This window comes from Siniperca chuatsi, linkage group LG7 (genome assembly GCF_020085105.1).
Source record: "Siniperca chuatsi isolate FFG_IHB_CAS linkage group LG7, ASM2008510v1, whole genome shotgun sequence".
In the NCBI taxonomy this organism is placed as follows: Eukaryota; Metazoa; Chordata; class Actinopteri; order Centrarchiformes; family Sinipercidae; genus Siniperca; species Siniperca chuatsi.
Window position 1 is genome coordinate 10614337 of NC_058048.1, and position 13126 is coordinate 10627462.

The 13126-nt window shown below is 40.0% G+C and overlaps 1 protein-coding gene across 22 annotated transcripts in view; it reads left to right on the forward strand.

Annotated features, from left to right (window-relative positions):
- gramd1bb (GRAM domain containing 1Bb) overlaps positions 1-12564 on the forward strand; it is a 124721-nt gene extending 112157 nt beyond the window's left edge. For 19 of the 22 annotated variants that reach the window (XM_044201582.1, XM_044201570.1, XM_044201575.1 and 16 more), the window contains 16 exons: positions 672-756; positions 1455-1558; positions 1702-1797; positions 2172-2252; positions 2411-2526; positions 3531-3693; positions 3849-4041; positions 4225-4368; positions 4475-4593; positions 4705-4847; positions 5088-5191; positions 5595-5895; positions 6144-6155; positions 6328-6435; positions 6858-6978; positions 7911-12564. In XM_044201582.1, coding sequence (XP_044057517.1) covers positions 672-756; positions 1455-1558; positions 1702-1797; positions 2172-2252; positions 2411-2526; positions 3531-3693; positions 3849-4041; positions 4225-4368; positions 4475-4593; positions 4705-4847; positions 5088-5191; positions 5595-5895; positions 6144-6155; positions 6328-6435; positions 6858-6978; positions 7911-8000 — 1980 coding nt within the window. In that variant the 3' untranslated portion in view covers positions 8001-12564. The remainder of the gene's footprint in view (positions 1-671; positions 757-1454; positions 1559-1701; positions 1798-2171; positions 2253-2410; positions 2527-3530; positions 3694-3848; positions 4042-4224; positions 4369-4474; positions 4594-4704; positions 4848-5087; positions 5192-5594; positions 5896-6143; positions 6156-6327; positions 6436-6857; positions 6979-7910) is intronic. The other 3 variants (XM_044201572.1, XM_044201581.1, XM_044201590.1) reach the window with 1 other exon arrangement.
- The last annotated feature ends 562 nt before the right edge of the window (positions 12565-13126 follow it).

Consider the following 13126-nt stretch of genomic DNA (forward strand, 5'->3'; position numbering starts at 1 on the left):
AGATTTTGTACATCACAGGCTCTCTCTGTAAATAATCAAGTCTGCTGAAGGCAAGTAAAGGAGAGTGTGATCATGTTGAATAGGATATTCCTTACAGTGCTGAAAAGCTTTTGTTTGACCAGGTTAATCAAACCACTACTTACTGTTTTGTTTGCATCAGTTGTCCTACCCCTTGTCACTAAACAAAAGCCTCATTGTCAGACACATGTTGCTCTGTAATGCAAAACTGAGATGATGAATCCTATTATAAATGCTCATAGTCACGGCAGCATGCGTACTGAATGATCTGCAGCGGGCTGATGTTTTTGAATTGCGCTTTAAATCACTTTGTTATTGAATATCATTAAAGATGTAGTCTTAAAGATAATTCAGGCCACATACCTCTGCTTGCGATTCACTATACATCCATTTCCAGTGCCTGTCAAAATCACCCACAGAATGAAAGTCATGGTATAATTAGAGTGAAACAGACATCCTGATCAAACCTGTGGGTGGTTTTAACGAGGTTATCTCACATGCTCGTGGAAACAAATTACTCGGGCTGTTCAACGGAGACAACACTTGAGTCAGAGAGCGTGAAGGGTGTGAGCTTTGGAAGCATACGTGTGGGGTGTGTGTGTGTGTGTGTGTGTATGTGGTGGTGGTGTTTCTGACTCTGCCTGTCACTGCAGGTGCTGAGCCCGACGTACAAGCAGCGCAATGAGGACTTTAGGAAACTCTTCAAGCAGCTCCCTGACACAGAGAGACTCATTGTGGGTGAGTGGACGCCATGGACAAACAGGGGCCATCTGAGGACTGGCAGGGTGCAGCAGAGTTGTTAGTAATTAGAAAATGATTAATCCTTACAGAACAAAGAGGAGACACACGAACAAATATTGGACATTCAAAGTGTTGATCGTGATCGTGTTGATTTAAATATGTCTAGATTACTGATAATGTAACAAATACTGTTTTACAGTTTCCACACACCTTCCTCTGCTTATTTTAGAATAACTTATAACCTGATAATGAACTCTTCCAGCAGTGTAAGCTACATACTACACTGTGCCATGAACACGTAATGTCACAAGTTTAGTTTATTTGTTGTTGCATGATTTTCCTAACTCTCCAATGAATACTGTCATTGTATGAAATTCTTTGAAAAATAAAGCTCTAGGGTATATCTGAGCACAGAGTTTGACTTTGACTTTATTATGGTTTGTTAATGATGAGTTCACAGCTAATAAACAAGATAAACACACAATGGGAGTACTGAAATGCACTGCAGTGAGGTTTCTTGGATATTAGCATGTTCCAATGTCTGGTCTATTGATGAATATACTTTTGCTGATTATTTAGCGATCTTGTATCTTAACGATGTAGTTTCTCTGTGACGTCATTTGTAATTTAGCGTCATACTTAACGTGTGTGGTGGTCAATTTTTTCTCTGATTTTGTGACGTCTTTATGTTCCAGACTACTCCTGTGCTCTTCAACGGGACATCCTCCTGCAGGGACGACTCTACCTCTCTGAGAACTGGATCTGTTTCTATAGCAACATCTTCCGCTGGGAAACACTGGTATGCTTGTTAACGCTCAGGACTTCTGTGCATACCCATGTTTTTTGGGGTTTTTTTTTTGTTTTTTTACATATTGACAGTATTGGGTCATATTTGAAACTATAATGTGTATGTGTAATGTGTGTGTGTGTGTGTGTGGGTAGCTGACAGTGCGGCTAAAGGACATCTGCTCAATGACAAAAGAGAAGACTGCCCGCCTCATTCCCAATGCCATCCAGGTCTGCACAGACACTGAGAAGGTAAAGGATACAGACTAAATACTGGTGTTTATATTAGTAGTAACTTACACTGGGTGGTAACTAATGTAGGCATACCTACAAGACTGAACAGTAAATGTGTTTTCTAATCATCTTTGCCTGAAGAGACAGTAGGGAAACTTTGAGGTACAAAGTCTGGTTAGTGATTTCATCTTTCCCACCAACAAGGGGGACATGTTCCTGTCACAAATTGGTGACTGGAGAATGATTGGCAAGATATTAATGCCCACCATCGCTGCCAAAATATGTCACTACAAATTAAAATAATCCCAGATATGAAGGGTTTAATTTACTTTAATAATGAAGGTTTCATTCCATTGCTAACCAGACTCATTATTACCATGTATTTTTCACAGCACTTTTTCACCTCATTTGGAGCCAGGGACAGGACTTACATGATGATGTTCAGACTGTGGCAGAATGCACTGCTGGACAAGGTAAGCAAATCTGACTAGTTTCTAGTCTAGTTTGTGATTTTGCTAATGAAAGATACAGAAAATAAATATTTCAAGTCGCTTTTTTTCCCACAATTTTTACTCTGCAGTATTTTCGAGTTTTCTCATTTCTTACTTTGATTGGTTGATGCCTCTTGCAGCCCTTGTGCCCCAAAGAACTGTGGCACTTCGTTCATCAGTGCTATGGCAACGAGCTCGGCCTAACCAGTGACGATGAGGACTATGTTCCCCCTGATGACGACTTCAACACCATGGGGTGAGTCTGTTTATGCTGCAGCATCAATTACTATGGTCACCACTATAAACATTTTTCAGTAAATGGCCTAATTACCCAAATTACAAAATAATTAGAGAGCCCATTATGAGTTGTAACAAACAATAATCACATGCTCAGTCACATACAAGCATACACACTCTCTCCAGCTCGCTCTACTAATCCATTTAGATACACAATTACACACTTTAACATCCCTCTCAGCTCTCTGCTAATTTACACTGCAACTTGTAGCATTTGTTCTGAACTCCTTGCTTTATCAGCGGTGATGGATACTGCTCAGCAACTAGGGAGAACTTTAAGGCTACAAAGATGCAACACAGCAAATACTGCATTCATCAGAAGGCTTAACAGATCACTCTCCGCTCTGTCTCTTCCTTCATTTACATTTTCCCTTCATGTCTGAAGTGGATTTACAAAGTGAAAGCAATAGAGTCATGGTTTTAACCTCTATGGTCTCTGTTTGGTGCACTCACAATGTCTGAAGCTTTCTGTCAACTCACCTTTGAGGAAACGTGGGCTACGTATATGGCATAATATTTTGCCTATATCCAGCAGTCTGTACACCTCTCTGGGTGAACTCAAACTGACAATTTGAGAGGAAAGATTTACTTCAAAGGCTGAACTGAGGTCAAATCAGATGCTCCATAATGGTCATGAAGTGATTATGGCTTTGATAATGAGAGATAATAGTCTACATCCCTATTAGTAAAGTGAAGTGGATAATTTTCACTTGTTTCACACACACTTTTAATGAAATCAAAAAACACCTACTTTGTGGGTTTTGCTGTGATTGTCCAAACATCCAGATATCACTTGTGTTTTACCACATGTCAAATACTGCCCATCTAGCACCTAAGCCAAATCACAACCTAAAAATTCTGCAAACACAACTTGACACAGGCTTTACAAGAGCCTCGTTCATGATGTGAGGTAAGTAGAGCTGAGTAAAGCTCTTGCCTGTTGCTGTTCTCTGGTGCCTTCAGGTTCAGTGAAGAGATTCCCAATGAAGAGAATGAGATCAACAATGACAACTTGTCTAAGAGCAGCGCTGAGGCCAAGCCTGAGGGGAGCCCTCCTCTGCTACAAAAGAAGGTCGTCCCAAACAGCACCATCCCCAGCCCAGGCAACCATGACACACCCATCACAGTAAGTTGCACGTGTTGTATACTCTGTTTGCACAATGCACACGTTTATACAGGTCGAATCAAGTGCAACACCTCTTTGGGTCAGAAAAACTACATACTATTTCCTCGATAAACAGGGAAACGTTATTGATTCTTACTGTTTTGTCTTTTCCCCAGTTTGACCTCCCAGCAGAAGAGTATGCAGACTGCCTACCAGACGGCGAGCTGCTTGCTGTGCCACTGGTGGTGGAAGAGAGGAACAATGATACCAGCGGGCCTGGTGGCCCTGTCCCCTCACCCTCTCTGGACTTCAACGACAACGAAGACATCCCCACTGAGCTCAGTGACTCCTCCGAAACACACGACGAGGGTAACTCCATGGAACAGAATGAACATAAATACATAATGTAGTGGAAAGTCTGCTCTTTTATTGATTTCACCACTCATAAGAGGATGACGGCAGATGATACTAGTAACAAGATTTAAAAACAAACTTGTGACAACGCCTCTGAATTCATTTGTCATCTTATCTGTGTGTCTCTCGGACGTGTAGGTGAAGTACAGGCCTTCCATGAGGATCTGAATGGCAGGCAGTACATCAATGAGGTCTACAAGTTCAGTGTGGACAAACTTTATGACATCCTCTTCACAGAGTCGCAATTCATGAGTGACTTCATGGAACAGAGACGATTCTCAGGTCAGTATTTCTGTTGCTTGTACAGTTGACCTCTGACCCAAGAATGTGCCCCCTTGCAGGCTTCATTAATTCATTCATGCCTCTCGCTCATCATTTTGCTGTTCAGATGTGGTGTACCACCCGTGGAAGAAGGAGGAGGCTGGGAACCAGACCAGAGAGATCCTGTACACCATCTCGCTGTCCAACCCCCTGGCCCCCAAAACAGCCACAGTCACTGAGACACAGGTACAGTCAGCTCTAGTATATCAGAAACATTTCTTATTATTTATACCTACTGAGTTTGAGATGGCTTTCAAAATAACAGTCAATTAAACCAAACATTCCTTCTTTTATCAGACTCTGTACAAAGCCAGTCAGGAGAGTGAGTGTTACATCATCGACGCTGAGGTCATCACACATGACGTGCCCTACCACGATTACTTCTACACTCTCAATCGCTACATGCTCACCAGGGTGGCCAAGAACAAGTGTCGGTTACGGTGAGTAAGAGATGGTCGGATGCTCACAGCTCACACTCAGCCAATTAGATGTTGTATTATGTTCTTGCAATTCTTTCTTTCAATCATGTGTCTGATTTTATTTTGGATTGGTTTGTTTTAGTTTTCAACAACTTTACTTTTGAATTTGCTCTCACTGTAATATTTTACCTATGTATGTTTCCAGTTTTATATCTTATAATATATTTTATATGTATAAATGCAACTCTGTCTGTCTCTCAGGGTATCGACAGAGCTGCGCTACAGGAAACAGCCGTGGGGGCTGGTGAAAGGCTTCATAGAGAAAAACTTCTGGAGCGGGTTAGCAGAGAACTTCCGCCATCTAGGTATACTTGAGTATTGTTTGTTTGTCTGTTTTGACTGTTATAATATGTTTATAATTCCCTTTGTGAAAATATATTCATATATTTTTACAAAAATATAACAATATTTTATTATTCCTAAATGTAAATGAATAGATATATCAGTGGGGATTCTCTATGGTATTTTCAAGGAGGATTACAAAATGACATTGTCTTTGTAGTCGTAGCACAGCACTTTTTGAAAATTTGAATCAGGTACAGTATTTTTTGGCTACTATTAAAAAGAAAGGAGATGGGAATGAAGAAAATTAAGTAAACTGATACTGATACTGAAAGACTGCAGTATGTTTGCAAATGTTAGCAATCTTCAAGTGATTCTGGATGAGATGTGATATGAATGTGTGACAGTTGTCTTCTGCCCTCTCAGAGTTGGAGCTGTCCAAGCTGGAGGAGCTCCTGACCGAGTCCCACCAGCTGTCTCCGAAGGCCAAGGTGGTGAAAAACTCCACGGTGAGGCGGAAGAAGAGGCCACTCCCCCACATGCGCAGCCAGCATCTGGACGAGGCGCTCAGCCCCGTTACCACGCCGACGGATGAGGAAGTGATTCAGAGGATCAAACAAGTGGCAGGCTCCACACAAACCAGACACCAGAGTCCAGAACACCACCACCTGCCCGGAGGCTTCGCTCTGTACAGCGTCTCCAAACTGCTGCTCATCATCAGCTTTGTGTACGCAAATATACAATAATACAGGACACACGTGTATATACACATGCTCATCACATGCTCATCTCACATATATTAAAACTTCTCTGAATTACTTGTTTCATATTTCATAATTTTTTCCAGTAGACGCCAGTGTGGAGTTTTTGTCTAATTTAGAATAAATGTTTTTTGTTTGTTTGTTTGTTTTTATATCTCATTGTCGATTTCTTGAGTGTAACCTCTCTCTCCTCTCCTTTCATTGCCATCCGTAGGATCTGTCTAAGGTACATGATCTGATTAGCCAGCATAGCCAGATGCATATATTAAAAAGTATCCCCGGCATAGTTTGTCATTGCCATGTACAGATTAGCTGCATAAGAATATTATGAATGAATAAAATGCAAAGGTGAAGACTAATTTGTTTACTCTCCTCCTTTCCTTCTTGCTCTCCTTCAGCCTGGTCCTGCTGGTGTTCCTCAACATGATGCTCTTCTACAAGCTGTGGATGCTGGAGTACTCTGCACAGTCCTTAACAACCTGGCAAGGTCTACGGCTTCATGAAAGGTACACACACAAACACACAAACAAGTGAACACACACCTTTTAAATTTTCAGCACCCATCATTTACTGTATACAGAACTCATTTATTACAGAGATCCAACGTTCTCTGCAGAGTTGAGACTGACTGGAGTTCTGCTATTCTTGTTTGGCTGTTTGCCCAAAAGGCGACCACACACAAATATACACATACAGTTACAGATATATACACACACACACTGTTAAACATACACACTAAACTATATCCATATGGCCGTTGACATGTGTGACAGGAAAACATTGAGCTCTTGAAATTACCCCTGAATAGCTCTGGGCTTACTGAAGCAATTTACCAAACTGTTTACTGGCAGTCTCTCAAAATGGAAGTCAGTCTTTGTTGCTAATGTGTGTGTGTGTGTATGTGTGTGTCTGTGTGTGTATTTCCCAGTAAATTGCCTCAGACGCAGATGGAGTGGGCCCAGCTCCTGGAGGCGCAGCAGCGTTACCATGACGCCGAGCTGCAGAAGTGGAGGGAGATTATCAAGTCGTCAGTAGTGCTGCTAGACCAGGTAGCTAGCTTGTTTGCCAAAAGCACTATTTCACAATATATATGACCACTTTAGCACTGTGAAAGGCACTACATCCACTACTGAGAGAGGGCGCGCCTGTCACACATAGTAACAGCAGAGGTCGAAAAAAGAATCACACATCTTCTGCAGTGTTTTCTCGTTATATTAACCTAATGGACCATTGCCACTACAGTCAGTGGAAAACCTGGTAACTTTGCATGCTGTACAGTTAATGTCTCACAATATGATTTTGGAATTTCTATGCAAAACACAGTGACTCTAGAAAGAAGCGAATGCCTATTGGTACTGAGACTGCAAAAACAGACATTTACTGTTCATATTTAAGATTGCTGAATTTTTTTCTCTGCCATCAAAGTCCATTGTAGCTGCCCTTGAAATATCTCACTATGATGTAACATAATTTACATATGTCCCCCATTATCCTCAAGAATCATACAAATTCATGCCAAACAACAAAATGGTGCCATAAATGATAGGCTCATTTTTGTATTTATTGCTCAACTCCTTGAAGTTTTTCCTTCAGGGTGCCAGTGCTTTCAAATGTGGGAGGTATATCAACAACAGCTAACAATATAAAACAATATCTCGGGAAATCACAACAGAATTGCTAAATAAACCACTCTACCCTGAAGGTGAGCATGAGAGGATTTTGATTCCACAACTGCAAATTCCAGGAATCCTTCCCAGTCAAAGCACATCTCTCCTTGCATCCACAATTGAATGACCACCACTTGCAATAGTTGCCCAATGGCCGGTCTGCAGCACCAGGGGAAAAATGATTTAATTTAATTATCTTAAAGGAGGTGAGGGAGTTGTTACTTGTTCCATGCGTTAATGTAGGTCAGTGTCATTTTACTGTCTTTACTAAACATTATAACACATTGTTTTTTCCTCTTGTTTCTCTCCTTTAGATGAAAGATTCTTTATTGAACCTTCAGCGAGGCATTGGTTTAAGGGACTACAGCTCCGAGGCTGAAGAGAAGCGAAGTCGCTATCACTGACACACCACCACAAGGCCATGAGGGCATGCTGTGCAATATAGGACCTGTTTTGTTTTCGAACCAGTATGCAGGCAGCAGCAAGACAGAGAGAGGGAGGACAGAGGGGAAGGCGGGACCAACAGTGAGCTGGTCCAATAGACACAAAAAGAGGAACAGTCGTCTCCAGCGCACAGAGGTTAAAACCCCCAGGAGGAGGAAATCATAGACAGAAAGTGCCCCTACCACACACAGGAACTGAGGTGTCCCCAACGTCACTGAGGCATTGTGGGAAGGTGCGAGACTTGCTCCTTCTCTAACCTGTGGGATAACCGTTTCCTTCTACTCTCTTTCTTTCCAAGTGCATCCTACCATAAGCCATGTTGACCAGACAGTGGCAGAGAGAAAGAAGGAAAACTAATGCATGCATTTAGACAACCTAGCTCCCCTCAGTCAGTGTTAATGTGGTCCAGTTCCAGTCTATGTGTGTCCAAAAAAAGAAGAACAGGAGAAAAGGAGAGATCGAGTCAAAGAAAGGGGGGTCCTTTCGAGTCTTAATGGCTTTCTACACTCTCTAGACTGTTCCAAACCAATCGTCCCCTAGAGGTCTTTGCTGCAGCGTCCCTTTAGTAAACCTCCATGTGATCAGAGTACAGTATCGTCCCCCAACCAAAAAGGAAAAGAAGTGTTGCAGCTGGGAGCTCAGCTTCGGTGCTCAGTCCCTATTGCCTTGTTTGAACCTGGCCTGTATGGTCTCTGTCAGGGCTGGTTCCCTGTCAGACAGTTGTGTTGAAATATTTATTAGTAGAATCTTAAGATTGATGAGACCTAAGCCAGTATTTTTAACCTTATACACAATTCACATCATCAGTTGCCCCTGCCACAGTGTTAGCTACCTTACATTGCATTATACCTCATCCTTCTAATAAAGTAGAATGTATTAGCCTGGACAAAAAGGCCAGACTTTGATCACAACTTATTAATCTTTGAAAAAGGGATGCTGCTGCCAGACTAATAGGGAGACCTTTGTTCTTACATGTTTTATTACTAAACTGTGACTATATCTCTTTAAAAATGTTTCAAATTAGAAAGAATTCTATGAATATATTTGAAATATATAAGAATATTTCATTATTTAATATATATATATTTCAAAATATATAAACATTACCTATATTTATTGTTAATTTATGTACATAAAGAAATTATCAGAGCTCTAGACCAGTTAAAGAATTTCTAACAAAAAGTGTTTTCTTCTAAAAATGCATGCCAGATATGTCTGTGACATGTCCAGTGTGCAAGTATGATTCTGCATTCGCGCGATTATCTTCGCGCATGTGTGTGAGAGTGTGTGTGAGTGCGTGCATGCGTGCGTGCGTGTGCGCACAAGTGTGTGCTGTAAAGTGTGACATTTTTACCATTCCACACTTGTATGTTTCTTAATTTTTCTTTTCTGGCTCCTGCAGCCAGACTGCCTTTTTTAATGCTAATGCATTTGGATGTCGCCTTGCATTAGCCATAACCAGGGTACAGTTTACAATCGAAGAGTTTTGTTCCAAAATGACATATCCAACATTTGAAAACAAAGTTATACCTACTTTTACAAAATAATTGATTGCTTAAACTATGAATTAATGCCACATACTAAGTAGCTTAATTCCATGGTTGACAAAGGGAAGAAGACAGACTTGAGCATCTAAAGTTTTAATATTGAATGATGATCTTTCTCTTGTAAATGGATATATAACATTTTGGAGATGAACCCTTCATCTGCCCTCTGTGAGCAACTCTTTGTCCATGTCACCACATTAGTGGCTTGACGACTCTTTGCTAAAAGGAATAGTTTGACATTTTGAGAAATTCCCTTTCTTGCCAAGAGTTAGATGAGAAGATTGCTACTACTCTCATGTTTGTACGTTAAATATGAAGCTACAGCTAGCAGCCGGTTAGCTAGCTTAGCAAGCCATTTCCCCGTTTCCTGTGTTCATGCTAAGATAACCATCTCCTGGCTCTACTGGCCAGCCGCCAGTTAGCTTAGCTTACCTCTTAATATGACACAATAACGAGACCTTTCAAAGGGTTTTGTGTTCTCAGCAATGTTTTTTTCCATAGGTCAAATGTTTAATGTATGTTTCCCTGGATCAATATGTTGAAATCACCCACCTACAGCTTATAGCCTACTGATTTTATACTCAAATTTGCGAGCAAGTTTTCTTGACTTTAGACATTGACATCTCCACCCAGTGGCTGAACAGCTTTTTACCATTCAAACTGCATTTGAAACATCCATCTCCCATTGTTCTTTTGCAAATTGCACTGCAAAGATAGCCCTTAGCGATCTCTTACAATGTTAGTTTATATCAAGAGACACACATGCTGGGAACATAAGAATGAGCCCGTCTGTATGTTTCCCCCTTTTTCCCATTCTTTATGCTAAGCTAACTATCTCCTGGCTCTAGCTTCATAATTACCCTGCAGAAAGAAAGCAAATAAGCATATTTCCCAAAATGCTGCTACTTCAACCCATATTATACTCTCCCTTCCCCCATTTGAAGTGTCTGTCTTGGATGCAAAGAAAGCATGAGAATTAACTTTACGTAACTAAATTGAACCAAAAGAAAGAAGTAGAAATGTACCTTCACGAGTTATCATGTTGATTTATATTAAGTATTTATCATGTATGTCATGTATTATCTATATACTTGATCAGGTGCGGTAAAGAACATCTCTTAAGAGTTTGTCAACAGAGACCCCTGACAGCTGACAGACTTCAGCGATGAAAGCACTTCCAAAAATAAGAAAAACTTCCTTGTGTTTAAAGAAAAAAGGAAAAGTGAAGCACTTTAAGGCCTTTTCAGGTTAAGTATGAAAGAAAGAAATGGCAGCGGTTTAGTTTGGAGGGGAATGGAGGGCTGAGGAAATTCTTTCTAATTTGTGTTTCAGTTAATTTGACAATCACACGGGTGATTTTACAACTTCCAAACTCATTAGAAAAAGCTGGATTTTAATCCTGCTAATTTGTTTCTGCTCAAAAATAGTGTTGTGCATTATTCTATTTAATGTGATTACATGTGAATCTCTTTCAATTTCACATCCCAAAGCGCAATCTACGACTGACACTTGTCTATTTCAGGGCAAGGCAAGGATGAATGATTTGTATGAGGGAAAAGGTATCTTTACTGTGTGCCTGCATGGCGTGTTACTGACTGACTTTATCTGAAACAGCAGAAAAGTTTCAGGACCTGACCCCTGCTGTGTGTGTGTATATTACATTTGAAGAAGGCACTGAGTAATGATAACACATGGAAACCTTAAGACCTGAATGTGAATGGTTGAAAATGTTTTCTGTTTTATAGAAATCACTTTCACAATCCTGAACACTGAAAGATTATAGTGAAGTTATGCTTCATGTATGTGATGGTACAGAAATGTCATATATGTGAAAATGTGAATGAAATGCTTTAAAGTGTTTGTTTTTCAAAATGTATGACGAAATTGATTTTTCTTTTTCAGATGCTTGAATTAAATGTTTTGTTTTGTTTAGAAATTACAAACATTCAAATATTGTTTAGCAGGAGACACGGCAAATGCTTGGTAGTTTTACTCCCCAACTCTGGATTTATTGACACCTGATTTTAATCAGGACACTGAAATTTTATTTACTGTGAAATAATTTATAGTGACAGACAAGTTTGAACAAGAACAGCTGTAAAACACACATCCTCCTCAGTCCATATTAAATATTCACTCGGGCCTCCAAGAATCTGTCACAGCAGACTTGCATTTATTTTCATCAATCTCCACAATTATGCAAATTAAGTATTTTTTCATCATTCCCTTCGAAACTCCTTGTTTCGCATTGCTACAAACAAATTTAACTTAAACAAATCTAAGCTGCGATTTCTCACAGATAACACCTGTTAGTTGTTTTTTTCTTTTTTGTATTCAGTCTTTCTTTTCTAGTGTGCACTCACAGTTATCTGCGTTACACAAATGATTGTATGATTGCTGTCGCTGCACAGCTGTGGAACCAAGGTGACCCCGAGAGTTCTGGATGCCACCGTTTTGTCACTGGCAACTAACAAATTGTGCTTCATTGACTGTATTAATTGGCCTTTGCCTTGCTGTCACAGAGCCAGCGAGACATTAGTGCCACCAATGCAACACAGCACTAACAGCCTTGGTTAACACGCACGTTAGGAATCACACACAACCTTCTAAAATCAACCAGTGATCAAACTCATAGCAAATGCTCTTCTTCGAGTGTGTCTTGATAAAATTTGTCCTGGTGTAGTTCTGTTCAAAAAGAATTCTACTGTATGTTTTTTTTAGAAAATGTTTTGATCTCTAGAGAGACTTTTAGTGAAATTTATACATGAGATAAATATACTGTACGTATATGTTGTGTATATCTGCAGTGTGCACACACACACACACACACACATTGACAAAAGAATCCAACCTGCGCTGCGCGTAGGTTTTGACTTGCCGATGATTTTGCCTCATAGAGACTGAAGATGGAAGTGGCTTTCTGGTTCATGTGAAGTAGAGATTGGAAGTATGAATAAAAAAATATATAATATACAAATAGTGTTGCTATTTTTGGAGTACTTTATTTATACTTTATTTTGACAAATCACACTAATTTCCATAAAATGTGTGACTGAATCTCATGTATGTATATATATATATGTTTTCCTGACAGGAAACAAAGAGTTGTTGCTGTTAAGACCCAGTATGTTTGATCCCAGGAGACTTTACAGTGGAGTAGAACAGAAAAAGATTGCATGAAGCACGAAGATGAAATATTCATCTGTTTCTGCACTTTAAAAAATCAAATCAAAAGACTTTAAAATATAGATGTCAGCTATTGAAAGCATTGTTATTTTGGGAGCTTTACTACAGCATAACCTGCTGTATGTTCAGAGCAGTCTGCCCACAGGATTCCTATGGCTCCCTGTTGTCTCATTTTAATTCCTGTTGCATAAATGACCTATTAATTACCACTGTCTCTATGTTATATAAACTCAGCGAGTGAATGCAGGTTATGATACCAGTCCATGTCATTGAGGCTAAAGAGGACAAGACTAGCCCTGAAACAACTGAGATTCACATCTACAAAATACGGAGCAACAGAATTAAGACATTTA